The sequence below is a fragment of the Monodelphis domestica genome, chromosome 1 (genome assembly GCF_027887165.1).
Source record: "Monodelphis domestica isolate mMonDom1 chromosome 1, mMonDom1.pri, whole genome shotgun sequence".
Taxonomy (NCBI): domain Eukaryota; kingdom Metazoa; phylum Chordata; class Mammalia; order Didelphimorphia; family Didelphidae; genus Monodelphis; species Monodelphis domestica.
Window position 1 is genome coordinate 443,017,617 of NC_077227.1, and position 23,687 is coordinate 443,041,303.

The 23,687-nt window shown below is 35.3% G+C and overlaps 1 protein-coding gene across 6 annotated transcripts in view; it reads left to right on the forward strand.

Annotated features, from left to right (window-relative positions):
- The window catches only part of PHKB (phosphorylase kinase regulatory subunit beta), a 256,746-nt gene that overhangs the window by 221,416 nt on the left and 11,643 nt on the right, over window positions 1–23,687 (forward strand). For all 6 annotated transcript variants that reach the window (XM_056812255.1, XM_056812257.1, XM_056812258.1 and 3 more), the window contains 3 exons: window positions 14,748–14,882; window positions 18,990–19,119; window positions 23,384–23,491. In XM_056812255.1, the coding sequence (XP_056668233.1) occupies window positions 14,748–14,882; window positions 18,990–19,119; window positions 23,384–23,491 (373 nt within the window). The remainder of the gene's footprint in view (window positions 1–14,747; window positions 14,883–18,989; window positions 19,120–23,383; window positions 23,492–23,687) is intronic.

Here is a 23,687-nt window from a genome sequence, read left to right on the forward strand (position 1 = left end):
ACTTAATACCTCTGATTCCAAATCTACTCCTTTCTTTATTGTACCATTCATAACATAGTGAACCTACCTCAACTAGTTGTTGAATTCAGGGACACATGTTCTCCCTTCTTTAAACTAAATACAGAATGAAAAACAAGGCAGTCAATAATTTTAATTAAAACCCTTCCCTTCTGTCTTAGAATCAATGCTGTGTATTTGTTCCAGCATAGAAGAGTGGTAAGGGCTAGGCAATGGGGCATCAATGACTTGCCTAGGGTCACACTGTAGGCAGTATCTGAGGCCAGATCTGAACCTAAGACCTCTTGTCTTCAGACTTGACATTCAGTCTACTGAGCCATCTAGCTGTCCACAGTTAATAATTTGAATAATTGGTTTGAATCATTTGAACAACCCTTAGAATGGAACAATTGAAAACATTAAAACCCCATCTATGAAGTCCCACATACTAAACTTGCCCTCTGAAGAAATAAGTAGCTTGAATTTGTATAGGTGTTAAGCTTCATCATTTATGTAATCATGAGAATGCATCATGATAATGCAAAAGATAAAAACACACAAAGAAGAGAATAGATTGTAGAATTCTGTAGAATTGTAGAATATTTTTTCCTTTCCCCTTTCATTCATTTGTGTGATGATAGAAGCTTTTCTGGCACAGAAGGAGTCCAGGGTCTGATTGCTTCTTAGTAAAGTGTAGAAAAATATTCATCTCTTTGACATTTCAGGTGCAAAAATGCCACCTACTTTTTTAAAACACCTTTTTAGATGTTTACACAAATTTTCTTTCTCTGGGAAACAGTTCCAAATACTGCTCCCTATATACATATGAAGTGAGGTAGACAAAGTCATTGACCAGAAAAAAATTGTTTTTCCCAGGGAAAGTAGAAATCAGAAATAAGCTTTCCTATTAAAGTCAGTCAGCTCAGAATAGTTAGAATTCATGAGAAAATAACTCTCTAAGTGCTGGCAGCTAGGATAAGATATACAAGGAATGCCCTGTACCCCACACCACTGACTTCTAGAGCATAAGACTGCTTGCTCCATCAAGGTTATGTCTCATAATGATCATTGTTTGCTTTGTATCTTGTACCCTGTAAAAACTGCATTTTAATTTCAGTCTGGTGCAACTTTCACTAGGAAGGTTTCCCTGGCTAGTTAAGTATGTATTATTAATTAATAGATTAATAAATGAATATTGGTTACATTGATTGAACTTCTGGGTGTTCAGACTTGCTTTATGAAGTGTACCACTTCAGATGGAGGCCCCAGCGAGATCTCAAGGCCCAGGCCTGGGAGGTAAGGACCTCAGAGAGGGCTACAGAGAGAGAGAGAGAGAGAGAGAGAGAGAGAGAGAGAGAGAGAGAGAGAGAGAGAGAGAGGAGAGAGAGAGAGAGAGAGAGAGAGAGAGAGAGAGAGAGAGAGAGAGAGAGAGAGAGAGAGAGAGAAAGAGAGAGAGAGAGAGAGAGAGAGAGAGAGAGAGAGAGAGAGAGAGAGCTCTCTTGAGTTGTAAAGAGATCTCTTGGCTTGCGGCATATGGCTAAATGGCTGGGGTTGTAACCCAAATCATACATGGGCAGCTTTTTCTAAGCTGGAACCTGTGAAGTAGTCTTGAAAATTTATCCCCTTCGGGTGTTTCTGAGTGCGGACTCGGAGAGTATGCATTTTCCAAATCATGTGAGTGATTGGATCAGAAATCCAAGGAAGCGAATGGTGCCTTCTCCAGGGCCTGCCCCTGGTTCTGGTATTTGAGATCTTGAACAAATGTTGATAAGTATTGGAACCATCTGTTCTGGCAATTTGTCATGCTCTAGAGATATGGTCTGGTTTTCCTTATGGTTCGGTTAAAATCTGGAGTGCTGGTATTGTATTGCTCTAAGGGTATTGGAGAGTGCTATTTTTAGTCCCCAGGCTTTGGTACCTAGGAGCTCTGGTTCTGCTCTCTCTGGTTTGCTATAATGGGTTAGTCCTCATCATCAGTATCTCAGACCCCATTAACATGTATTCTTAAGAATTTTTAGCTTTTTAGAAAGGCAGCAGCTGATTATGGAGTTTAAGTCTCCCCAGGTATACTCCACACCTTGTATAAGTTGGAGTGGCCCACATTTGGGGTTGAATGGCTCCCAAAGGGAATTGCAAATCTCTCCATGTCCTATGTGGTCTGGAGAAAGGTGTACGGAACTCCAGGCCACCCTGGTCAGATCCCCTACATAGATATTTGGATTGATTTGCTCACTGACACCCTGAAGAAATTGAAAAGTTGCCTTTTGGGGCCAAATTCCTCTGTTAAAACAGAGGCTGCTCTACCAGCCACCTCAGTCTCCAAGGAAAAAAGAGCAAACCTCTCCCAATGAGATAAGAGCAGGCCTCCCTGAGGAGAAAAGAGCAAGCCTCCTCCTTCTTCTGTGCTCCAAGAAGACCCTGAGGAGCCTCCCCATTATGTCAATAGGAAACCCATAACCCTGTACCCCTTTCACCTTTCCCCAGACACTTCCCACCCTCCTCATCCCTTTCTCCAGACCCTCTGTCTTCACCATCAGCGCCTCCCATCAAGTCCTCTATATCGCCCCTTTTCCAACAGGGACCCCTCCCACAATAAGACCATCTCATATCTGGCAGGCACCCCTTATCATTATACTCAGGATTTAAGTCAGACTGAAGGAAAAATAGCCATGACCTCCCAACTGCCCTTATGTCAGGCAGGACCTGGATGGGTGAGGATTTAGAGCCATTCTTGGTCTATGCCCCTTTATCTTCCACAGACCTTTATAATTGGAAATATCAGAATCCTTTGTTGTTATGTGATTAATAGTCAGCCTGTTATAGAGAGGGAATGTACTGGCTACCTTGTAGATGTAAAAGTCAAAGTTATTCAGAAAAAAGTTATAAGATTGTTGAGAAGAAAATCTAGAATTAAACTTGGGATTTTTCAAATGAGATGTGATTTTAATGTATGTACTGTCAGAACCAGCAACAAGTAATCATATGACACATAAGAAGTTTTTAAAGTGGTTAATCTGTGCATGGGATTTTATGTAAGTACTAATAATTTGTTATATTGCAAAAGAAGGGATTTTTTTCAAACACTGTTGTGTTTACTTGTGTTGACTAAGAATAACTGAAGGAATTCATGATCTGGAGATCAACATGTATTCAGACATATTTTGCTAGAAAGTAATGATGGGTGATTACAAAACATGTATACATTTTTTAATAAAGTGAATTAAGTTTTCCACCTGAATAGGTTAAGGATATATGATATGCAAACTATATACCCTTAACAAGGAAAATTTGACCATCCCTGAAATCAAAAATGTTTTTTAAAGTATGCTACCTTTCCTCTACTTGCAATAACGGTAAAGAGAAAAAGCCAGAAGACATAAGAGTAATTGATAAAGACATGCTAGATGTGGATTCTAGTGTGAAACAGATACAATATATGGAAAATCAGAATAATGTTGATGGAATTTAATCAGGTATGTAGCAATGTTTTGATGTAAAAGGAAACTAAACTGGAGATTTTATTCTGCTTTAAACAGAGGGTTGAAAGGAATCAGGATAAATGCTTTGGACTTCAGTTTGTTTAACTAATGAAAGATTGCTAAAGGACTTAAAGTTATTTGGAAGTGTGGAATTCAAACTAAACTCCACTGAGAGAAAATTATGAAGGGTTTGATACATTTAAAATTTTAAATTGTGTTAAGCCCACTTGTTAATGAGGGATAAGTGACAAGGTTGTTAAGTAATAAAAACCTAAATCAAGCCAAGCATCCTTAGGATAAATTGCTTACAAGCTATTAACCCCTTCCTTGACCACAGGAGGGAGAAAGAAGTACTTATATTTATTTTACATTGATACTCAGGTACTAAAATAGCAAAACAATACATGCGTATGACCTCAAAGAGTTGACAACTACTGTGTGATAGAATTTAAAGATGAGTGTATTTTAATTGTATACTTCAGAAGTTTTAAGGAGATGTTCAAATGAGTAAAAGTTGCCAGCATGTCCTGCCAAGCAGCTTGCTTGAAGCTATAGAATCTTAATGCAAGCATTCTAGGTCCCAAATAAGGTAAGTTAAGTAATATGTAATTGATGAATTAATTCACACCAACTTTGAGAGACCCCCTGATGTTAGTTGATGTTTTGATTAAATATTGACCTGTACAGTAGCCAAGGAACAGGCAGGATTTTGAAAATGGTATATATGCTTGTTCACAATTTTATGACTGTGCTGTGAATTGCTGCTAATATGACCTAAAATTTATAATCTATGAGCACTATGCTAAAGATACAGTGTTTCAGTGATATAATCCTTTATATAAGTATTCTTTAGGGTTTTTGATTGGCACTTACAGGATACTAAATGGAATGTTATTTTTATGATGGGAAAAGCAACTCAGAGAAGGTGAAGAGGTATGTTGTGTTTGAATATGAAAGAAAGAGGGACTTTGCACTAGAGTCCATAAAGCTTGAATATGCAAATTTGTAGAGAGAGAGAGAGGGAGTAGGAAAGAGAGAGGGGAAGGAGAAAGAGTGAAAAGGAAACAGATAGATGTTTTGCTCTTATAAGTGGATCCCTGACCTAGGGATAATTTCTAAAATTAGTGTATGTGGTGTTGTTAAATCACAAATGATTCTGGAATTTCTCTGGAAAGTTATACTGAAGAGATTCCTATATGGCCTTGTCTTAGTCTGAAGAGATGGCCTAGGTTCAGGAGATGATCCAGCCCTGATTTACATTTACTATTTATATTTATTTATATTTTGTTACTCAATTCAGAACTCATGTTTTTTATTGCCAAAATATGTAAGAATAACTGAGTGATCAGCCTTTGTTTGAGGGTATGGAAATTTGTTTCTGGACTGCTGATAAGCAGAGTTTCTCTGAGCTGTAACGGATAAGACTTGTCTTTTAAGGAAAAAGAAGGCTTCTGAATCCAATGGTGATGAAATACACAAAAGACAGAGAATGTCCTGGGATGTTTAAAGAGGGCATATTCAGGGCTCACCTTGGAATGGACCTTTTCTGACCATCTAGTCTTTTAATCCTTTTGTGACACAATGATGGCATTAGTGACAGCTTTGGCCTATACATGAAGCCCCTCATTATGTGTCCCTTGGGACATGAGGAAATGTTTTCCCTATCTGCCTTATCTCTAGTGACAAGTTCCCATAATCAGCACATAATAAAAGTTTCCAATTCCCTAAACTACCTATTAGTTTAATAATTGAAAATTATCAAATTGTTAGGGAACATACTTTGAGAACTAGGCAGAGGTATTAATAAATGGCTTGTATGTCTAGCCTTGATTTACCATGATTAAAGTTTGGATTTTGTGCTTGGAAAAGAAATGACCCAAAGCTTTCTGGATTCCCTTCAGGATCTAGGGTAAAGAAATTCATCTTTGAAATCTTGTCACTCAGATGGTTATCACTGCTATGTAAATGTGGGCTTTGCAAAGGAATATTCTTTAACAAAAATATCACATGTCAATTCTGCAAATGAAACTTAGGAATCAACTTCTATCAGAGGATGATTTCTGGAGATGAAGTCTGTTGCCTACAATACCCAAATGTTAATTTTTAATATCGATTTCTATTGTACTAATTTTCTCTGTCTATATCTGTTGCTCTAGTTTTTGCCCCAGTCCTGGTTTCTATGTCTGCTTTAGAGACTGACTCTCCCCCTCGTGCGCTGTCTGCTGGTCAAGGGTACCAGTCACTGGACATGTCCTTCAGATCTCCAAGCCTTCAGGACCTAAGCAACTCACTGCAAACATGCCCCTGAAGACCCTGTGCCCCCTCCCTCAATTTCCCAGGGATTCTACGCTCCTTATCAACTATGATAAGTGGCATACATGGGGAAATGATGTTGGTTAAAGATTATGTATATACTTGTCTATTGGCAGGGCTTACTCCCTGCAACATGCCTGGTAAATCCCTTATAGACCTCTCAGTGGCTCATGAGGTCTGGAGAATGATATACAGGAAACCAGGACACCCTGATAAAGCTTGTTTTACAGGACAAAACTGCTCAGCCTTAAAGAGGGCTGCATTGCCAGTGCAGCTACTGCTCTGCCTCTCAACCTCTCCCCCTCGCCCTGTGCTAATGATCTCCCACTGATCCCCAGAGGCCTGGTATTGGCCCCTGCTTAATAAATTGCCTTATGCTCTATGTCCATTGGCACCTAGAAGCAGTCAAACTTTTGGCCTTGCAGTCTCACTACCCTCCCGTGCCCACCGAAGGTTAGTCAAAGGTTTGGCTCACACACACAAAAGAAAAGGAGGGATTGAAGTGAGGTAAACTAAGTCACTGACCAGAAAAATCTGTTTTTCCCTGGGAAAGTAGAAATCAGAAATAAGCTTTCCTATTAAAGTCAGTCAGCTCAGAATAGTTAGAATCCATGAGAAAATAACTCCCTTAGTGCTGGCAGCTAGGATAAGATATACAAGGAATGCCCTATACCTATAGAGATAAGACTTCTTGCTCCATCAAGGTTATGTCTCATAATGAACATTGTTTGCTTTGTATCTTGCACCCTATAAAAACTGTATTGTAATTTCAGTCTGGTGCAGCTTTCACTAGGAAGGTTGCCCATGCCAGTTAGGTATGCATTATTAATTAATAGATTAATAAATGAATATTGGTCCATTAATTGAACTTCTGGGTGTCCAGACTCACTTTATGAAGTGCACCACTTCACTTATAGTCAATTCTCTATAATTTAAGTGTATCCATGCATTATTTCATATCTTAAGGTTAAGGTATATTTGTTCTGTGTCTCAACTTCAACTGTAACCTCCTTGAGGAAAAGTTTTGAACCTTTGTATTTCTCAATGCATTTAGCTTAGTTGTGGGCAGTGAATTCGGACCTCAATAAATAAATAATATTGCAGTGAGATGAGAGAGTCTAAATCTCCCCACACCAAAACCAAAAAGATAAATTCCAGGCTATAAGAATGAAAAACATGTGTCCTCGAAGTTTTCCTAAGACATGCAGATTCAATTTAGAAGTTCTTAAATCATCCCCTTATGTTCTACAAGGATTATAGTGTATTAAGATTTTGAAAATTAAGGGATTTGAAGGGAAGAAGATTTTTTCTTCTTGTAGTGATGTAGAGTACCTAAGAATTCTCAGTGCTTCAATGTTTTCAAAATTGTGTCACCTTCATGATGAATTTCCTCTATGTGTTTATTCTGGCCCATTCTCTCTTCCACATTTTTAGAGTTGCATTCCCACTTCCTGATTACAACATAGTGGGGACTGGGATGGTATAGTCTAAATATGGTGGTCTGACTTTTGTTGGTAAAAGAGGATGGCTATAGAAAGCAGATATACTTTATTTTCTGCCTTTTTGCTGTCCTCCCTCATTAATGTTTTTGACATGACTGGGTCTAACCGGCTCTCATTTCCATTTATTCACTTCCATTCTTCTGAAACTTTCTGCAAACTTATTTCCTCTCCATACCACTTTTTAATGTTTTTTTTTTTGAAGCAATGCTGTTCATCCTATGACCATATTTACAAAACAACCTGAGACGTGTATTATTTTGAATCTCTTCTAAGCCCCTGAAAATAGATTCTTTCTGGCTTAACATCAGTAAGGGACTTTAGTACATAAGATGCAGGACACATATGATCATATGAGTTGCTACAACTGTTATGATATTAAATAGGAATAAAAAGTATGTGCAGGAAACTAAATCTGTTCTTGCCAACTAACTTGACTCTCCTAAGAGAAGTGCTTTGACTTAACTTCCCACAGAGGTGTTAAAAATATTATAGTCCTTAGAATTGGAAAAGATCTTAGAAGTCATCTAATTCAAATCCGACATTTTACAGATTAAAAAAAACCCAGTCTTTTTTATTCCAAATCCTTTTCTCTTTCTACCACATCATGATGCCTTCCCTGCTACCTAATTTAATTCTTTATATAACCAAGCTACGTTTTGGAAGACAAAATTATCAGATTCATATACTTTTTACCAGGGTATTTGATAAGCACCTGTTATGCCCTCTGACTTGGAATCTGGGTAAGCTAGGGGAATAGGAGAAGAATCCAAATCCAATGGTAGAGATCACAAAGCTTTCCTTACAGAGCTATACTAAACCTATAATGGGACCATGAAGACAGAGCACTTTCCCCACATTGCGAAATGTTACAAAATATCGCCATTGTTTAATTGATTTTGGCCTATAGAGCAACTTGGGAAATCACTCTTATTCCCTTTTGGGGGAATTTTAATTACTTTAACTTGGAAATGAGGCAGCTTAGTGCATAGAGTACTATGCCTAGAGTCAGGAAGACCTGAGTTCAGATTTGGTCTCAGACACTTCCTGGTTGTGTGACTCTGGTATCACTCAACTTTGATTTGCCGTAATCAATTGGAATGCCAAGAAAATTCCATATGAGATCACAGATAGTGATGACATGACATGACTGAACACCACCTTGGAAAAGGAAAAAGAAAATCTTTTTGTGTCTTTTACCTGAATCCATCAATTTTCCTTTCTCATGGACTTCAATATCTGTTAAATTACTTAATTGCCCGATAATTTACTTGTGATCAGACATATGTACTTAACATAACTGCTTCTAAAAATTACCTTGAAAATGCCACACAAATAATTTTAAAAATCTGCCTGAAGTTGGTGAGTAAATTTTTTAACAGACTTCTAGGTAGCCAAGTTCCTCATGAATTATTTAACTTTAGTTTTCTCTTGTAAGTCAGTCCTATTTATATCACTGTGATACTCTGATAATAAGAAACTAAAGCTATTAGAAAACAGCCCTTTCTCTTCCTTGAAATGCCAAAGAGCAAATCTAAGAGTTAGCACTATTGTTTTGGCTAAAGTCTCTCTTTCAGGGGTAACTATTGCTGAAGGGGCTGGTTGCTTGGTCAGACTTGGACAGTGTATCCTTCACAAAGTCCTTCTTGTCACCATTTAGGAAAAGATCAGTACAAATCCTCACATTTCCAGCTTCATAGTATATTTCACTTAATCATCATGCAATGAATTTTGTCTATGATTTACTTGCTCTGTGTGTGTGCATGTAAAATGCCTTTATTTTAAATATCCTCTCTGAGTTCTGCTAATTTGTTACCTATTCCCTCCATCACTTTTAAACCAATAACTCTACTCTTATTTTTTTTCCCTTAGAGTTAATCCAATAGATTCAATTTATTAAACTTTACCACCATCAAACCACTCCACTGAACAAAATTGACCTTCTCACAGGAAGAGTAGTATAGACTGATAATGATTTGATTTGGTGTCTCATTATTGATTTGTATGCCAGCTTTCATGTTGAAAGAAATCAGGTCTTTTGACAGGCCCATTACTACAATGGCCTCCAATCAACTGATTTCCTCCACAGATCTGTCACTCAGATTTTAGGTAGGAGATCCTTCCAAGGGTTTATTTTATCAGCCATTTTCATCTCTACTTTTTACTTGAAACATCAAATGTAAGCAATCTTGAGCCAGAAATGCCTCATCCATTGATGCCCCAAACTGCGCAGAACTGACTCCTAGAGAAGGCCATTCAATATCATTATTACTCACATTTCTGCTGCTATTTGAGGCTAATGAAGCCCATTCTTTATTACAGACTCAAAGAATTAGAAGACTATTTGTTACAAACAATTCCTGACTAAGAATCTTTACTACAAAATTCCAATGTATATGCCTGAAGATATTCCTTAACTAGCTCTGGGGGGAACCCAGCCCATTCTAAAATATCTCTGATATTTGGGAAGTTTTTCATGAAAAAGAAATCCTTCTTTTCCTTTTCCTTTCACTCATTATTCTCAGTTTTGCCCTCTGGGTCCAAGTAGAATGAATCAGAGGAAAGGAACAAATGTTCTGTGTTTACTACATACTAAGGCCTGTGTCAAACATTTTATGAATATTTTATTGTATTCTCTTTTTTTATGTGACTGTCCTCCAAATCCTTGAAATATATTCCCCAAATATATATCCCTAAATATTTTCTTCTCAAGGCCAAACATCACCAGTTCCTCCAGTGGATACTTGATTACATGGCTTCCACTGTCCTCATCATCCTACTTTTCAATTTTCTGTTAATACTTCAGCTTTTCAATCACAAAATATCAGAAAATAATTCATTTTAAAAATTATTTTTAAATTATTAAAATTGCATCTATATGTGATCTGAAAAAATAGAAAAGAAATACTTTTTAGTGATATAACAATGAAAACTATTACAGTACTCTGCTTGTGGTCTGACCCAGAGTAGAATATGCTGAAACTATCATCTAATTCATTCTAGAGATTCTCATATCAATGCAACCTAGGATAGTGTCAGCTTTTTGGCTTCCATAGCTTCCTCATGTTGCCTGAAATGCATGAAATCTACAAATATTTTCCCAGATAAACTATCAATTAACCACGCCTTCTTCATCTTGTACTTCTGAACACAAATATAAAACTTTGAGCTTAGCAGTATTAAAGTTCATTTTATTAATTTTTGTCCGTTTTTCAATAGTCCAGTGAGGTATTTATGGATCCTAATTGTCATTCATTGCCTTAGATATCCCTCAAAAATTACATGTCATTTGCATCTTTTATCAGTGTGCCATTTATGCCACAATCCAAGCCACTGAAAAAAATTATAAATTAACATTCTTTGTGAGGTAGATATCTTTATAGGAATGATTATCATTTTCATACTCAAGCAAAATAAGAGAGCATAATTGTGGTTCTAAATATATGTTAAACTATCTTTTCTTCTTAGTATTATGTTTCTAATATTTTAAGACCTATATTTCTGATCTTTGAGGTAAGAGAAAAAAGTATAATGATGTACATCTATCCTTTAGTTATCAGCCCCAGTATGAGCCTTTGTTCCCTGACTAGTACATAAAGTTTCATGTCCTTAAATGCATTACTACTCTCTCAGTATTTATATGAATCAAGGAGAAAACAACTTACTTTATCCCAGACTTACCATTCCTTTTAATAGAAATGGATTCACTAACTTTTGCACCTCAACACATAATTTGTAATCCAGTGACACTGGCCTCCTAGCTGTTCCACAAACAAGACATGCCTGACTCTTGACATTTCCACTATCTCTCATGTCTGAATTGCTCTTCTGAATCTCTCTCTTGACTTCTCAGGCTTCCTTCAAGACATAGCTGAAATCCCATCTTCTGCAGGAAGCCTTTCTTGATCCCTTTTAATTTTAAACCTTCCTTCTGTTGATGATTTCCAATTTATCCTGTATGTCCTTGTTCAGACATGGTTATTTATATGCCATTTCTCTCATTTTGCTTGTGAGCTCCTGAAAAGTAGGGACTCTTTTTTGTTTTTGTTTTTGCTTTCTTTATCTCTTGTGTTTAGCACTGTGCCTGGCACGTGGTACATGCTTAATAAATGTTTGTTGACTATTTGCTTATTGAATATCAAACTGAAGATATCTCTCTTACTAATTTCAAGCAAAACATTCAGCTGATCATTAAAGAATATTTGAGGTCTGTGGATTAGCTCTGCTATTTTAGACTTTTTACAGAAAATATTGACTATCCTAGTTTACTGATGGTGTCATATTTTATTCCTTGACTAGGGCATATGGGGAAAATTACATGTACATTTATCTTTGCCAGATCTCATAGCAAGATAATTTTTGACTGGTAAGCTTATTTCCTAGATCTGTGAAGTAATACTAATGTACCTCTTTACATTTTTAAAGCAGTGCTGAGGAATTCATTGTCCTCCAGTGAAGTCTCGATACTTGTGAAGGTTGGTTCGGTCACAAGTATGTGTCTGCCACTTTTTCATTTGATTATTTGCAAGTAAAGTATATCTCTGCTTTTCTAGGCAGACTGAATTCAGCAGAAAAATGACCCATAGATCACCTTCATTTTCCTGCCCTCTTCATTTACTTTTAAAAATCTTTCTTTTGCATTAACTGTTCTCCCCTTAGAATTGAATTCCCCATCTGATAGCATGACCTTGTCAGTGGAAGTTAGTTTAAGTGGTCAGGCAAAAACTATTGCCACATATCTTCATTAATAGTTTCAAGAACTCCTAAAATGGTTTTGATTTTCACATTTATCTCTACTTAGTGAATCACCTTCTTCAGGCCTTTGAATCTTGCTTTAGCCACTGAAATTGTGTCATTTTGGAGACTATTTTACTTTTTTTTTACTTCAAAATGTATTTCCAGATAATAGCCACAGCCTGTTTAAAATTGTCACTTTTGCCATCCTTTCTTTAATTGGTATTTCAGTGATAATCAGATCCAAATCTAGATGGAAATGATTCTTAAGCAACCAAAATATAGAAACCAAGTAAAAATATGTTTAAGAAATATTCCTCTAGATTGATTTCTACAAAGGAGATGTGAATCTTCTCTGTTAGAAGATTGAATGTTGTATTATTCTGAAGAATGTCAAATCATTTATGTTCATGTGGATGACAGTAATCATTTACAAAAATGTGTTGATCATTTGTCATCATTGTATTTATGAGAATTTGGTCAAGATTATTTTATTCAACAAGAAATTATTAAGCACCTGTTATATCCAACGCGTAGTCTTAGCAATGGGGATACTGAGACCAAAAAACAAAAACAAAAACAGTATTTGTCTAAACTGATGAGATTTTATATAATGAAGGAAGAAAATTGAAATTTCTCATTTTATATCTCTCACTCAATTTTGTTATGCATGTCACTATGGGTTTCAAAGAGATGTGATGAACCATTTTATTTTGTTAGTGAGATTTGAGTAAAGTGGAAAGCATTTAAAAATAAAAAAAGGTTACCTATTAAAGAGATGGCTATTTTTGAAGTTCTTTTAGCGGTAGCATTTAGATAATTAGCTGAAGACTCCAATTAAGTATTAGTAAAACCTTATTCCAGGCTGTAGCTGAGAAAGATCAAGTGTAAATTAACTCAAAACTAATTGAAGAATAAGCAGAAAACTTCATTCTGTGTTTAGCTTTGAAAGCAAAGATCAGGTGATTCAATTCACAGATAAGTGGACAATTTCATTTTGAGTGCTGAAGAGTCATGGAAACAGTTTCAGAGCTAATTTCATATTCAATTTTAGCAGAAGGACACTCAAAACAATGGTTTATTTCCTTGTACCTTTATATACTTGTGCAGTGCTTCAGTTAAATGTGATAAGTGATAAAAAAAAAGATGAACAAATGGAAAAGTCCTTAGTCTTTGCCAGTAATATGGATCTGGTTCTTTCTTTTCCCTTCAGTTCTTTGAGAAAGTAATATATTCCTTATGTTTGTTCCTTATGGTAAAATGGTAAATCTTAAAGCTAATAAGGAAATGTTTGAGGTGCTCTATATCACTGGTGTCACTTTTTCTTCTATTCTCTTTATTATGGATATATTCTTTTCTTTCCTGAATATATTTCCCCCCTTAAGCACATATTCAACTAATTCCTTCATTTTTTTTGCTTATAAATACTTTATTGTCTTTATGACCATTGTCCTAATTTTTGAATAGTTATTGATTATTTATTTCTGTCCTAGGAAATGTAGGGAACAAAGAGCTTTTTTGTTTCATGGCACTTGGTTCCTGTATGCTCACTTTTTCTCACCTGCACTCTAGCTGTTACCACTTCATTTCCACATTAGGATTTTATCATTTCTTGTGGTCTAAAAAGCATTGAGGGAAATGAAAGTCTTTATGTAATCCAGTGGTTGTATTAGAAGCTTGAATGGACAAAGGGAAAAGATATAATCTTTTAAAAATCTTTCCTTTTATTCTCCTTATACAAATATCTTTCCTTTCCTATTATCTTTCAACTTATCTATCAAGATAAATATAATGCCATCTCTAGGGAGTAGCTTTATAAGTTTAACTTTTTGTTGGATTTAGGCATAAAAAATAGATAGGCATGTGGCATAAAGGAGTAATTCTTTAGTTTACTCTTAATGATCTGTAGAATTTGACTTCCCTGAGGCACTGTGGAATTCTCAGAGCTTTCTTTCCTTTATAAAACTGGTGTATCCAAATTCGTTTACCAAAATGCAGCAAATGAAAGAAATGAGATGAACTTCCCAGAATGCATTTCAGAGGCCTTCATAGCATTAAGCCATAAACTCGTTTAAAGACAAAATAATTAAATGTCTTGGTTCTTCTGAAACTTACCAGTAAAAGGTGTTCCCTAATAAATCAGAATAATTAAGTCATAATTGATTCCATCCCTTTGTTGCAAAGAAAAGCATTCCTTTTCTTGTTTCAATTTTTGTTCCCTTTCAACCTCTGCAGTTGAAGGGGAAATAGATGAAGCATGTGTGCCCTCCCTGGGAAAGGATCATTTACATCAATTTCATCTGGGGATTTATTTCAAAAATAAATTGTTTATGCTCCGCTCATTTTTGGTGCATGCCCAATGTATAAAATATAGTGTGGCAGCTATTCTTATAATGTAAAATTGGAATAATTCCCCGTAATAAAAAAATGCCAAGTGTTTGCCTTGTTATCACTATTTTGCACCTAAAACAGAATCTACTAGGATAGATTTTTTTTTTCCTAGGGATAGAGTGGTATCAAATTATCTTGATAGAAAGATGTGCTACCTATCCAAGAAGTCAATTCATGATTTTCCTGATATAACTCCTTTTAATATTATATAATTATATATGTGATATATATAATTCCTTATAACATTGCAGTGCTATTTAGTTTATTCCCAAAGAATAATGGGAGATTTTTTTTAAATTTAAACCTTTTTTTAAAATGACTTATTATGTTTCAGGTGGATTATCCATGCTATGAAGTATGAACTACAGATTCGTGGAGGGGGCATGCCAGCATTGGACTTATACCAACTGTCACCTAGTGAAGTTAAACAACTTCTGTTAGATATTCTCCAGCCTCAGCAAAATGGAAGGTAAAGAGGAAAGTCAAGTCAAGCACACATTTATTAAGCTCCTACTATGTGCTAGATGCTGTACTAAGCAGTAAGGATATAAAAAAGGGCAGAAAACAAAACAATTCGGGAACATCCAGGCTAATGAAGGAGATAAAATTCAAATAACTGTGTACAAATGAACTATATATAGGATGAATTCAAAATAAACACCAGAGGAAAGGCTTTAGGAGATCAGGAAAGACTTCTTGTAAAAGGTGAGGTATCTGGTATCTGAAGGAAGCCAGGGATGTCAAGAAACAGAGAAGACAGAGAATTCCAAGCATGAGGGATAATTGGATTTGGAACTTTTTTTTGTTTGAGGATTAGCAAAGAAGCTAGTTATACTAGATCATAAGAGTATATGAAGAGGAGTAAGGTAGAAGATTATAATGGTTGGAAGGGGCTAGGTTTGAAGAGCTTCAAAAGCCAAACTGGGAATGCACTATTTGATCCTGGAGTTTATAGAGAACTAATCAAGTTTACTGACATGTGAGAGGCTACTATTACATGGTCAGGTCAGAACTGTGCTTTAAGAAGATCCTTTGGATAGCTAAGTGATCATGGACTGGAGTGAAGAAAGATTTTGGGCAAGGAGACCACCAAAATGCCACCACAATCATTCAAGTATATGATGAGGATCTGCATCAGAATAATAGCAGATTCAGGAGAGAGAAGGAGGCATATTTGAGAAACAAGAAGGTAAAATGGACAGAACCTGGTAACAGATTTGAATATGGGGTGGGGGGCTAAAAGAAGTTGAGAATGATACTGAGGTTGTAAGGCAGGGTGACTAGGAGGGTGGTGGTGCCCTTGGCAATGATAGGGAAATTAGGAAGAGGCAAAGGATTGGGTGAAGGTTAAATTAGTTCAAGTCAAAATACAATAAGATTAAGATGTCAGTGGGACATCTAGTTTGAAATATCTCATGAAGTTAGAGGACCCCTGTTAAGGTTAAGAGTGCTCTAAATTTTTTTAGTATTTTTTCCTCAATTATATGTCAAAACAATTTTTAACCTTTATGCTTTTAAATTTTGAATCAAATTCTCCCCCTCTTCCCTTTATTTTCCTGAGACAGCAAACAATTTGATAAAGATTTTATGCGTGTGGTAATATAAGACATTTTTCCATATTGGTCATTTTGTGGACGAAAACTTGAAACAACAAAAAAGAAATTGAAAACTCTATACCAGGTTTACTTCATAATCTTGAGCCTTTTTAGTGAAATATGGTAAAGTATCATGAATTTGCATCAAATTTTCATCCACCAGGATATGTCAGATTGAATTCCTAGTTTCTCAATGGGTTCTTATCACTCCCATTATTTTTCTATACCTGGTCTCCATATGTATTCCCTGGCCCACTTTGGAATTGAACACAGCATAGAACAGAGCAGAATAGAAGATATCTTATTTACATTCCTGCCTCTGAAAGAAACCCATAACCCTAGCTGGCTATCAGTGCAATCCAGGAAAAGTCATTTAACTTCTCCATGTATCAATCTCTTCAACTATAAAATGGGGGAATAATACAGTACCTTATCACAAGATTGTTGGAAGGAAAACACTTTTTAAACTTTAGTGAGCCTAATAAATGGGAGCTGTTGTTGTTACTGTGATCATTGACACTAACACTAGTGAGAAGAATTTGTCTTTGGTTCCATAAAGTGTTCTAAATAAATAAGAGTAGAATGAATGAATGAGTAAACTTAGGAGTTTAAAAACAAACAAACCAGATTCAGGTATCATGTGCTTCATCATAGGAGTACTACGAAGATGAGCAGAATGGGTCTGCAGCTATCCCAGACCTGCTTATGACCCAGAGTAAAGGGAAAGGGAGGGATATTCTCAGGCAACAAAGGGCAGAGAGAGATATGAAAGGAAGTAACAAACAGAAACGGAATTTTAGCAGTCCAGTGAAGTGTTATTCTTCAAACATAAGTCAGAGGCTATCTGCCTGGTATCATGTCTGAGGAAACCCTAAGTCTCATGAGATTTAGAGACATTTTAAAAAATGTTTTTTCTTTTTCTGTACTTATAGTGGGTACATAATAGAGATATTATACTGTTCCTGAGTCTTCCCTTCTCCAAGCTCCCACTTCTTTCAACTGATCCACTTATGCACTTTGTATGACATATACTCAGCCTTCCTGATTTCACTCATTTAGACACTGTTCAGCATATGGAAATCCTTCCTGAACTCTGGCCCCCAGATCTGAACATAGATGTAGTCTAACCAAAAAAGAATAGAGCATAGTCGTCTCCTCTGATTTCAGGAATGTATTTTTCTTTTAATATAGTCTAAGATTGCATTGTTTTTTTGCTGCCACATTACACTACTGACTTTTAGTCAGTAGTATCTTAGACTTAGTATCTAAAGTGGATGTTTTCTGCAGATCCTGACAAACTTCTTGGGGTGAGGCTTATGCATATATCACTTGGAAGGGACAAGCCTCTCTCAATCCCACTAGGCTAATAAACCTTAAAGGATAGACACACAGATCAGGCCTTTATTCAAAACCTTCCAATTTAATAGAAACTGCCTTCTGACCTTATACTTAATAGCCTTCTAAAATCCAGGACATACAACACCACCTCCTAACTCTAGAAGTGGTAGTGGGGTGGGAGTTGGGGAGGTGATTCTTAACTCCTATGGTGCAACTTTGAATAGATTGTTCTACTGTAGATCTTACACTGTTCTGCTAATAGAACATATTTCATGTTATATTGCCTGTAAGCAAGTACTTGTAAATGAAATCTTGAAGAATTTATGTTGGTACACTGGACCTAGAGTCAGGAAAACTTAAATCCCAATCTTGCTCCAGACACTTACAAGCTATGTGACCAAATCATGACCTCTTTTTGCCTCAATTTCCTCCACTATAAAATGTGAGTAATAATAACACATACTCTCCAGAGATGTCATGAGGATCAAATGAGATTTGGTTTAGGACTTTGGAAACCTTAAACTACTATACAAATGCTAGCTATTTATTATTATACCTCTAAAGTCTTCTTTTCAGTGCCTCTTTATAGCATGGGATGACCTTGGGAGATTGCCTGTCAAATTAGAGCTCCAGAAGCCTCTAGTCATAAGTGAAGCTTTTATTGTGCATCTGGATACAAAGACTTTTAGCATTTCATTTAAAGAACCAGCCTAAGTATATAGAGTTGCTTTACCAGAGAGTAAATTATTACTGAGTTGTAAATAATTTTGTCCAAAGCAATATACACTATTGGGAAGACTTGTAAGAAACATCTACACAAATGAAGTCATAGATTTTTCAAAGTACTGAAGTATGTTACTGAAAATAAGTACTTACTTAATTTAGACAGGAAACCCTGAGGTATAAGTCTTGACTGTCTGCTAATTATAATACAAAGAGATAATAATAATAATGCATTCAATATTTTAAGGTTTATGAAGGGCTTTCTTTTTTTCACAATAAGACGGTGCTGTGGGGGGGCAATCATTAGCATCTCCATTTTGCAAATGAGAAAATTGACGTTCAGAAAAGTAAAATTATTTTTTTCTAGAATCAACAAAGCTTGGAAGTATTAGAACCAGAACTTGAACCCAGGTCTCCTGACTCCAGATGAAATGTTCTTACTGTTATATCATTATATTGATTTTCTAGAATTTGAAGAATCACTATTTTTAGGCAAAAGTAAACCATGAAAAAATTTAAATCAAAAGTATATATGTTTTCTCTGTATAGGATGTTGGATTCATCGATGTGCTATTCATAAAATTTATTTATGTAAATATTTTGTTTCTTATTTTAAAAATCTACTAGTTTAAAAGTTTAAATCTGTAGATCATTTAGTGAGAAAGCCTAGTACCTTACTAAAGAATAGCACTTCACCTACTAAATTTTTTAAAGACTTGGGGATTTTTTTGTCTCCCACAAGCTCTGTTTTTGCTATAAAATATTTATTGTTGCCAGGAACACATAGTAGATATGCATCATTGATAGATTTAATCTTTTATTGCTCACTCTACTAGCACAATTAATCCATATAGTAAAGCTGGTATCAGAAAAGAACAAATTTGGTTTTGAAACCTAAAGCATTTTTCTTTCGTCTGCAGATGTTGGTTGAACAGACGTCAAATTGATGGATCCCTGAATAGAACACCCATGGGTTTCTATGACAGGGTGTGGCAGATCCTGGAAAGAACACCCAATGGTATCATTGTAGCTGGAAAGCATTTGCCCCAGGTAAAGTCCTGATGTTTTTATGTATGGGATCTCTCTGGTAAGGCAAGTCTATAAAGAAGTGAGCCTTAAATAGATGGTGGGATTCTTCCCTGTAAACCTTAACATTTCTTAGACTTATAAATGTTGGAAATTTCACCACACCCTCCCTGTCTACAGCACAAATAACCTTTCTACTCCTAGAATTTTAACTGAATTTAAAGAAAAGGTTCCAGGAATACAGAAAAGAGGAAATACTGAAACATAAGAAATCTAGCACATTATTTTGGGCTGTTTCCTGCTGATCTGAATTAGGTTTCTTTTTTCCTTTTTCAAATGAAAAGTGAATGTGGTTTTATAAAATAGATTTGTAGAGTTCTACATACATTTCACTTTTCTAAATAAAGTTGCATTTTATATGCATTAGATTTCTGTTTAAAGGAACCTTTTGGTAACTTCTCACACAATAACCACCTAATCCTTAGTTTATCCATTTGTATGTTTCTGGAATTCCTTACATAATGTTTCCTTAAAGCAAGGAAAGATTACATGTCCATGATTAATTTTTCATAAGCTTTTTCCATTAATGAGAGAGTTTCGAAACTCATATGTTTCAATAAAGTATGTAAGGAACATTTATGTATGTGTGGGGGGAGCATAATCATTTTCTTTTTTTTGTAAATTACATGTAGAAACAATTTTTTACAAATGTGTTCTGAGATTTTGCAGTTCAGATTCTCTCCCTTCTTTCCTCTCTCCCCCTCCCCAAGCTAGTAAATGGTCTGTTATAGGTCATACAAGTGCTTTTATTCAGTGCATATTTCCATATTCCTTTGTGCTTTGATAGAATACACATATCATACATACAATAACAAATTCATGAAGAAAGAAGTGAAAGATGGTATGTTTTGATCTGTGATCAGATTCCAACATTCCTTCTTTAGCTTTGGATAGCATTTTTCATCATGAGTCCCTTGAGATTATCTTGGGGTCTAGTTTTGCTAAAAATACTTTAGTCATTCACAATTGATCATTCTATATTTGTTACTTTATATACAGTTCTTCTTGTTCTGCTCACTTCCCTTTGCATCAGTTCATATAAGTCCTCCTGTGTTTTTCTGGACTGATCCTATTCATCATTTCTTTTTAATAGTATTGCATTAAATTCATATAGCACAACTTGTTCATTCATTCCCCAATTGATGGACAACTCCTCAGTTTCTAGTTCTTTGCCAATATAAAGAGCTGCTGAAAATATTTTTGTGCAAGTAGGTCCTTTAAGAAGGGAATATTCTTTTTTTTTTTAGCAATTACACATAATAACAAATTTCCACATAAGTTTTCAGAAGTTACATGATCCAAATTGTCTCCCTCTTGCCTTCTCTCCCCCCTCCCCAAGCAATTCAGTATGGGTTACATATTTAATATCATGGAAAACATTTCCCTATTATTCATTTTTGTAAGTGAATAATCTTGTAAAACCAAACCACTAAAACATGTACTCAAATAAACAAGTGAAAAGTTGTATGCTTTTCTGTATTCCTACTCCTTAAATTCTTTCTCTGGAGGTGGATAGCATTCTTTGTCATAAGTCTCTCAGAATTGTCCTGGATCATTGTATTGCTTAGAATAGTTGTCTATCACATTTGGTCATTCCACAATATTGCTATTACTATGTCTAATATTTTCCTGGTTCTGACTATTTCACTCTGCATCATTTTGGGTAGGTCTTTTCAGCTCTTTCTCTATTCATCCTGTTCACCATTCCTTACAGCACAATAGTACTCCATCATCATTATATACCACAATTTGTTCAGCCATTCCCCAATTGATAGAACATGCCTTTAGTTTCCAATTCTTTGCTACCACAAACAGAGCAGCTATAAATATTTTTGTACAAGCAGATCCTTTCTCATTTGCTTTTATCTCTTTGGGATACAGATCTTTTAGTGGTATTACTGGATCAAAGGGTATGCATTGTTTTTATAGGCCTTTGGGCATAATTCCAAATTGCCCAAGGAAGGAATATTCTTAAGACAAGCACTGTGAATAAGGAACTACTATTCCCTACTTCCAGGATGAAACTTCCGTACTTTGGGCACAAAATCAACTATTTAAAGCTTTTGTGATTCCTGTATACTAGAGAACTAAATATGGAACTAAGAACTTGACTATAAATTATGACCACAAAATTGATAGTAAAATAATGATGATTATGATGATGATACTTACATAACTGAATAATTATACATTTTAAAATAGAATACTATGTTTCTATTTTTTAAAATATATTTTTGGATGTTATTTTTATTTCAGCTTTTGCTAAATCTTTGAATATACAGCACTAGTTGTATGTTTTTTTCTTTTGTTCTAGGTTACAATAGATTGCTTTTATTCTTTTTAAAAAAATAAGTTATGATGCACTTTACTTCAGGCAACAAAACCAAAGAGATACATATTTACAACTCTTTATTCTCCAAAATGAATTTCTATGCACAATCTGTATTTGACACCTTATTAGTTACTTCTATATCCCTTTGCTGTGTGTTCATTTGTCTTTGTAGTTGTGCATGAATTTTTCCTTTCATATAGTCTTGGTATATATACTATTCTTATTTTTTCGCATTATTTCACATAAATAATTCCATGTTTTAAAAATATTTCTCATGTATATCATTGTAGCATTCCATTTTAATGGAATCCTATTGTTGGCTATTTAGGCTATTTACAATTCTTTGTGATTACAGATAAACTGCTAAATTTATCTTTGAATAGATTTTCTTTTTCCTTCATAATGACAATTTAAGGCATAGTCAGAACACTGGAATTATTAAGTCAAAGGTCATGTTTATTTGTGTGATTCTTCTTGTGTGCTGCTAAAGCAGGCTTATGAATATTAATGCATTCGGCACTGTAGTATTTATTTGGTTGCTTTTGTGACTGTTACTCGGCTTTTGTCAAATTTGAGTAGAGAGCATAGTCTTCTAAATATGGGGACCTGTTTCTTTCCCTTAGTCAGTATACATGTATGGAGATGCATGTGTTCAATAGAAATAGGCAATCCTGCCTTCTTGTTTCCTCAGCTCCATGCACAATATCACTTAAACTTCCCAGTAAATGATGCAGTTATATTCAGCTTGGTCCTTGGTCTCCTTTCTGACAACAGGAGAGTGTAATATTTCTTTGCTGACTTCAACTGCCATAGTCACATGGTGTACAGATTGATTTCGAAGAACCTAATTCATATGATAGCATTTTTTCTTTCAAGGAAATGGAGGTAAACCAAGAAGAGCCCTTTTCCTTTTAAAACAGTTTCATGCAGCTTCAGCAGTTATTACGAGGAATCATTTAGGTTTTCATCATCTTATCTGGAATCTAGAGCAGAGATAGTGTAATACTGAACAAAATAGTCTGGCTGACAAGTTGATTTGAATGGGATCTTTTAACTGGATCCCATTTGAATAGAAAGTATAGGTAAACTTCATTAGGCTTATCAGTAAATTTGCTGTTAAGTGATCATAATGCAATGAGAATAAATAAATATATCTTGCCTTCTCAAGTAATTGGTCTGGCACATCTATCTGCTTTCTGCCTAGGTTCCTTTAGAGGAGGCTCAGCCCCTCCCAGGATAAATTTGCTTTGCATTTTCTGTGTTCATTTGTTTTGATATAAGGAATGTAGGAAAACTTCCGGTCCTTGGTCTTTCTTACCTTCTCAGATCCACCAGATCTGATGTGGAAATATTTCATTTTGTTTCTCTGTGCGTATTTGCTACTCCTGAAAATCAGCCTTTCTGCCATATTTATTTTTATGCAGTCCACGTAGAAACAATCATTCATTAGAATGATGTAAATTCAGTGGAAGAGACTTACAAGCAGAAGTTGGGCAGCAAGCTAAACCTCTTCTGTTAATTCTGAAAACCAATAAAATGCCCAGTTAGTTGTCTCAATTTTCAGGGTTTCTTTTTGGGTATGGAAGCAGTTTTCCAATATTATGCTTTCTACTAAAACATTAATAAAATGGTAATTCTCTATCAAATACAGAATGCCAGAATTGGGAAGGACCTTGGGGGCCATCCCCAGGAATTTTATCTTGGCACAGTGTTTAGGAGGTTGGCTTCCATATTGGATGGCCACAAAATACAGCTCTATATTTAATATCAAAGGTTATACTCTCTAAGTTTTCATGGAAAGAAAAAAATATTGATTAAAGAGTAGAGCACTTTCATTAACTGAAAATCACTACAAAATAGCAGATATAGAATCTTAATTTTTATTCTCTTTTTCAGCAACCAACTCTGTCAGATATGACCATGTATGAAATGAATTTCTCCCTTCTTGTTGAAGACATATTGGGAAATATTGACCAGCCTAAATACAGACAAATCATTGTAGAGGTTTGTATTTTAAAAATCCTTGTACTAATGAAGAATTTTCTGATTTCACTAAAAAACAAAAAAACAGTAATAGAATTTGACAAAAAAAAACTTTGACAAGTAAGAGGAATATTTTACCTTTAGGAAAGAAAATGATGAATTCAAATTGCAAAATGTTTTCAACCTTTTCATGAATTATGTTACAAAGTAGAAGTAT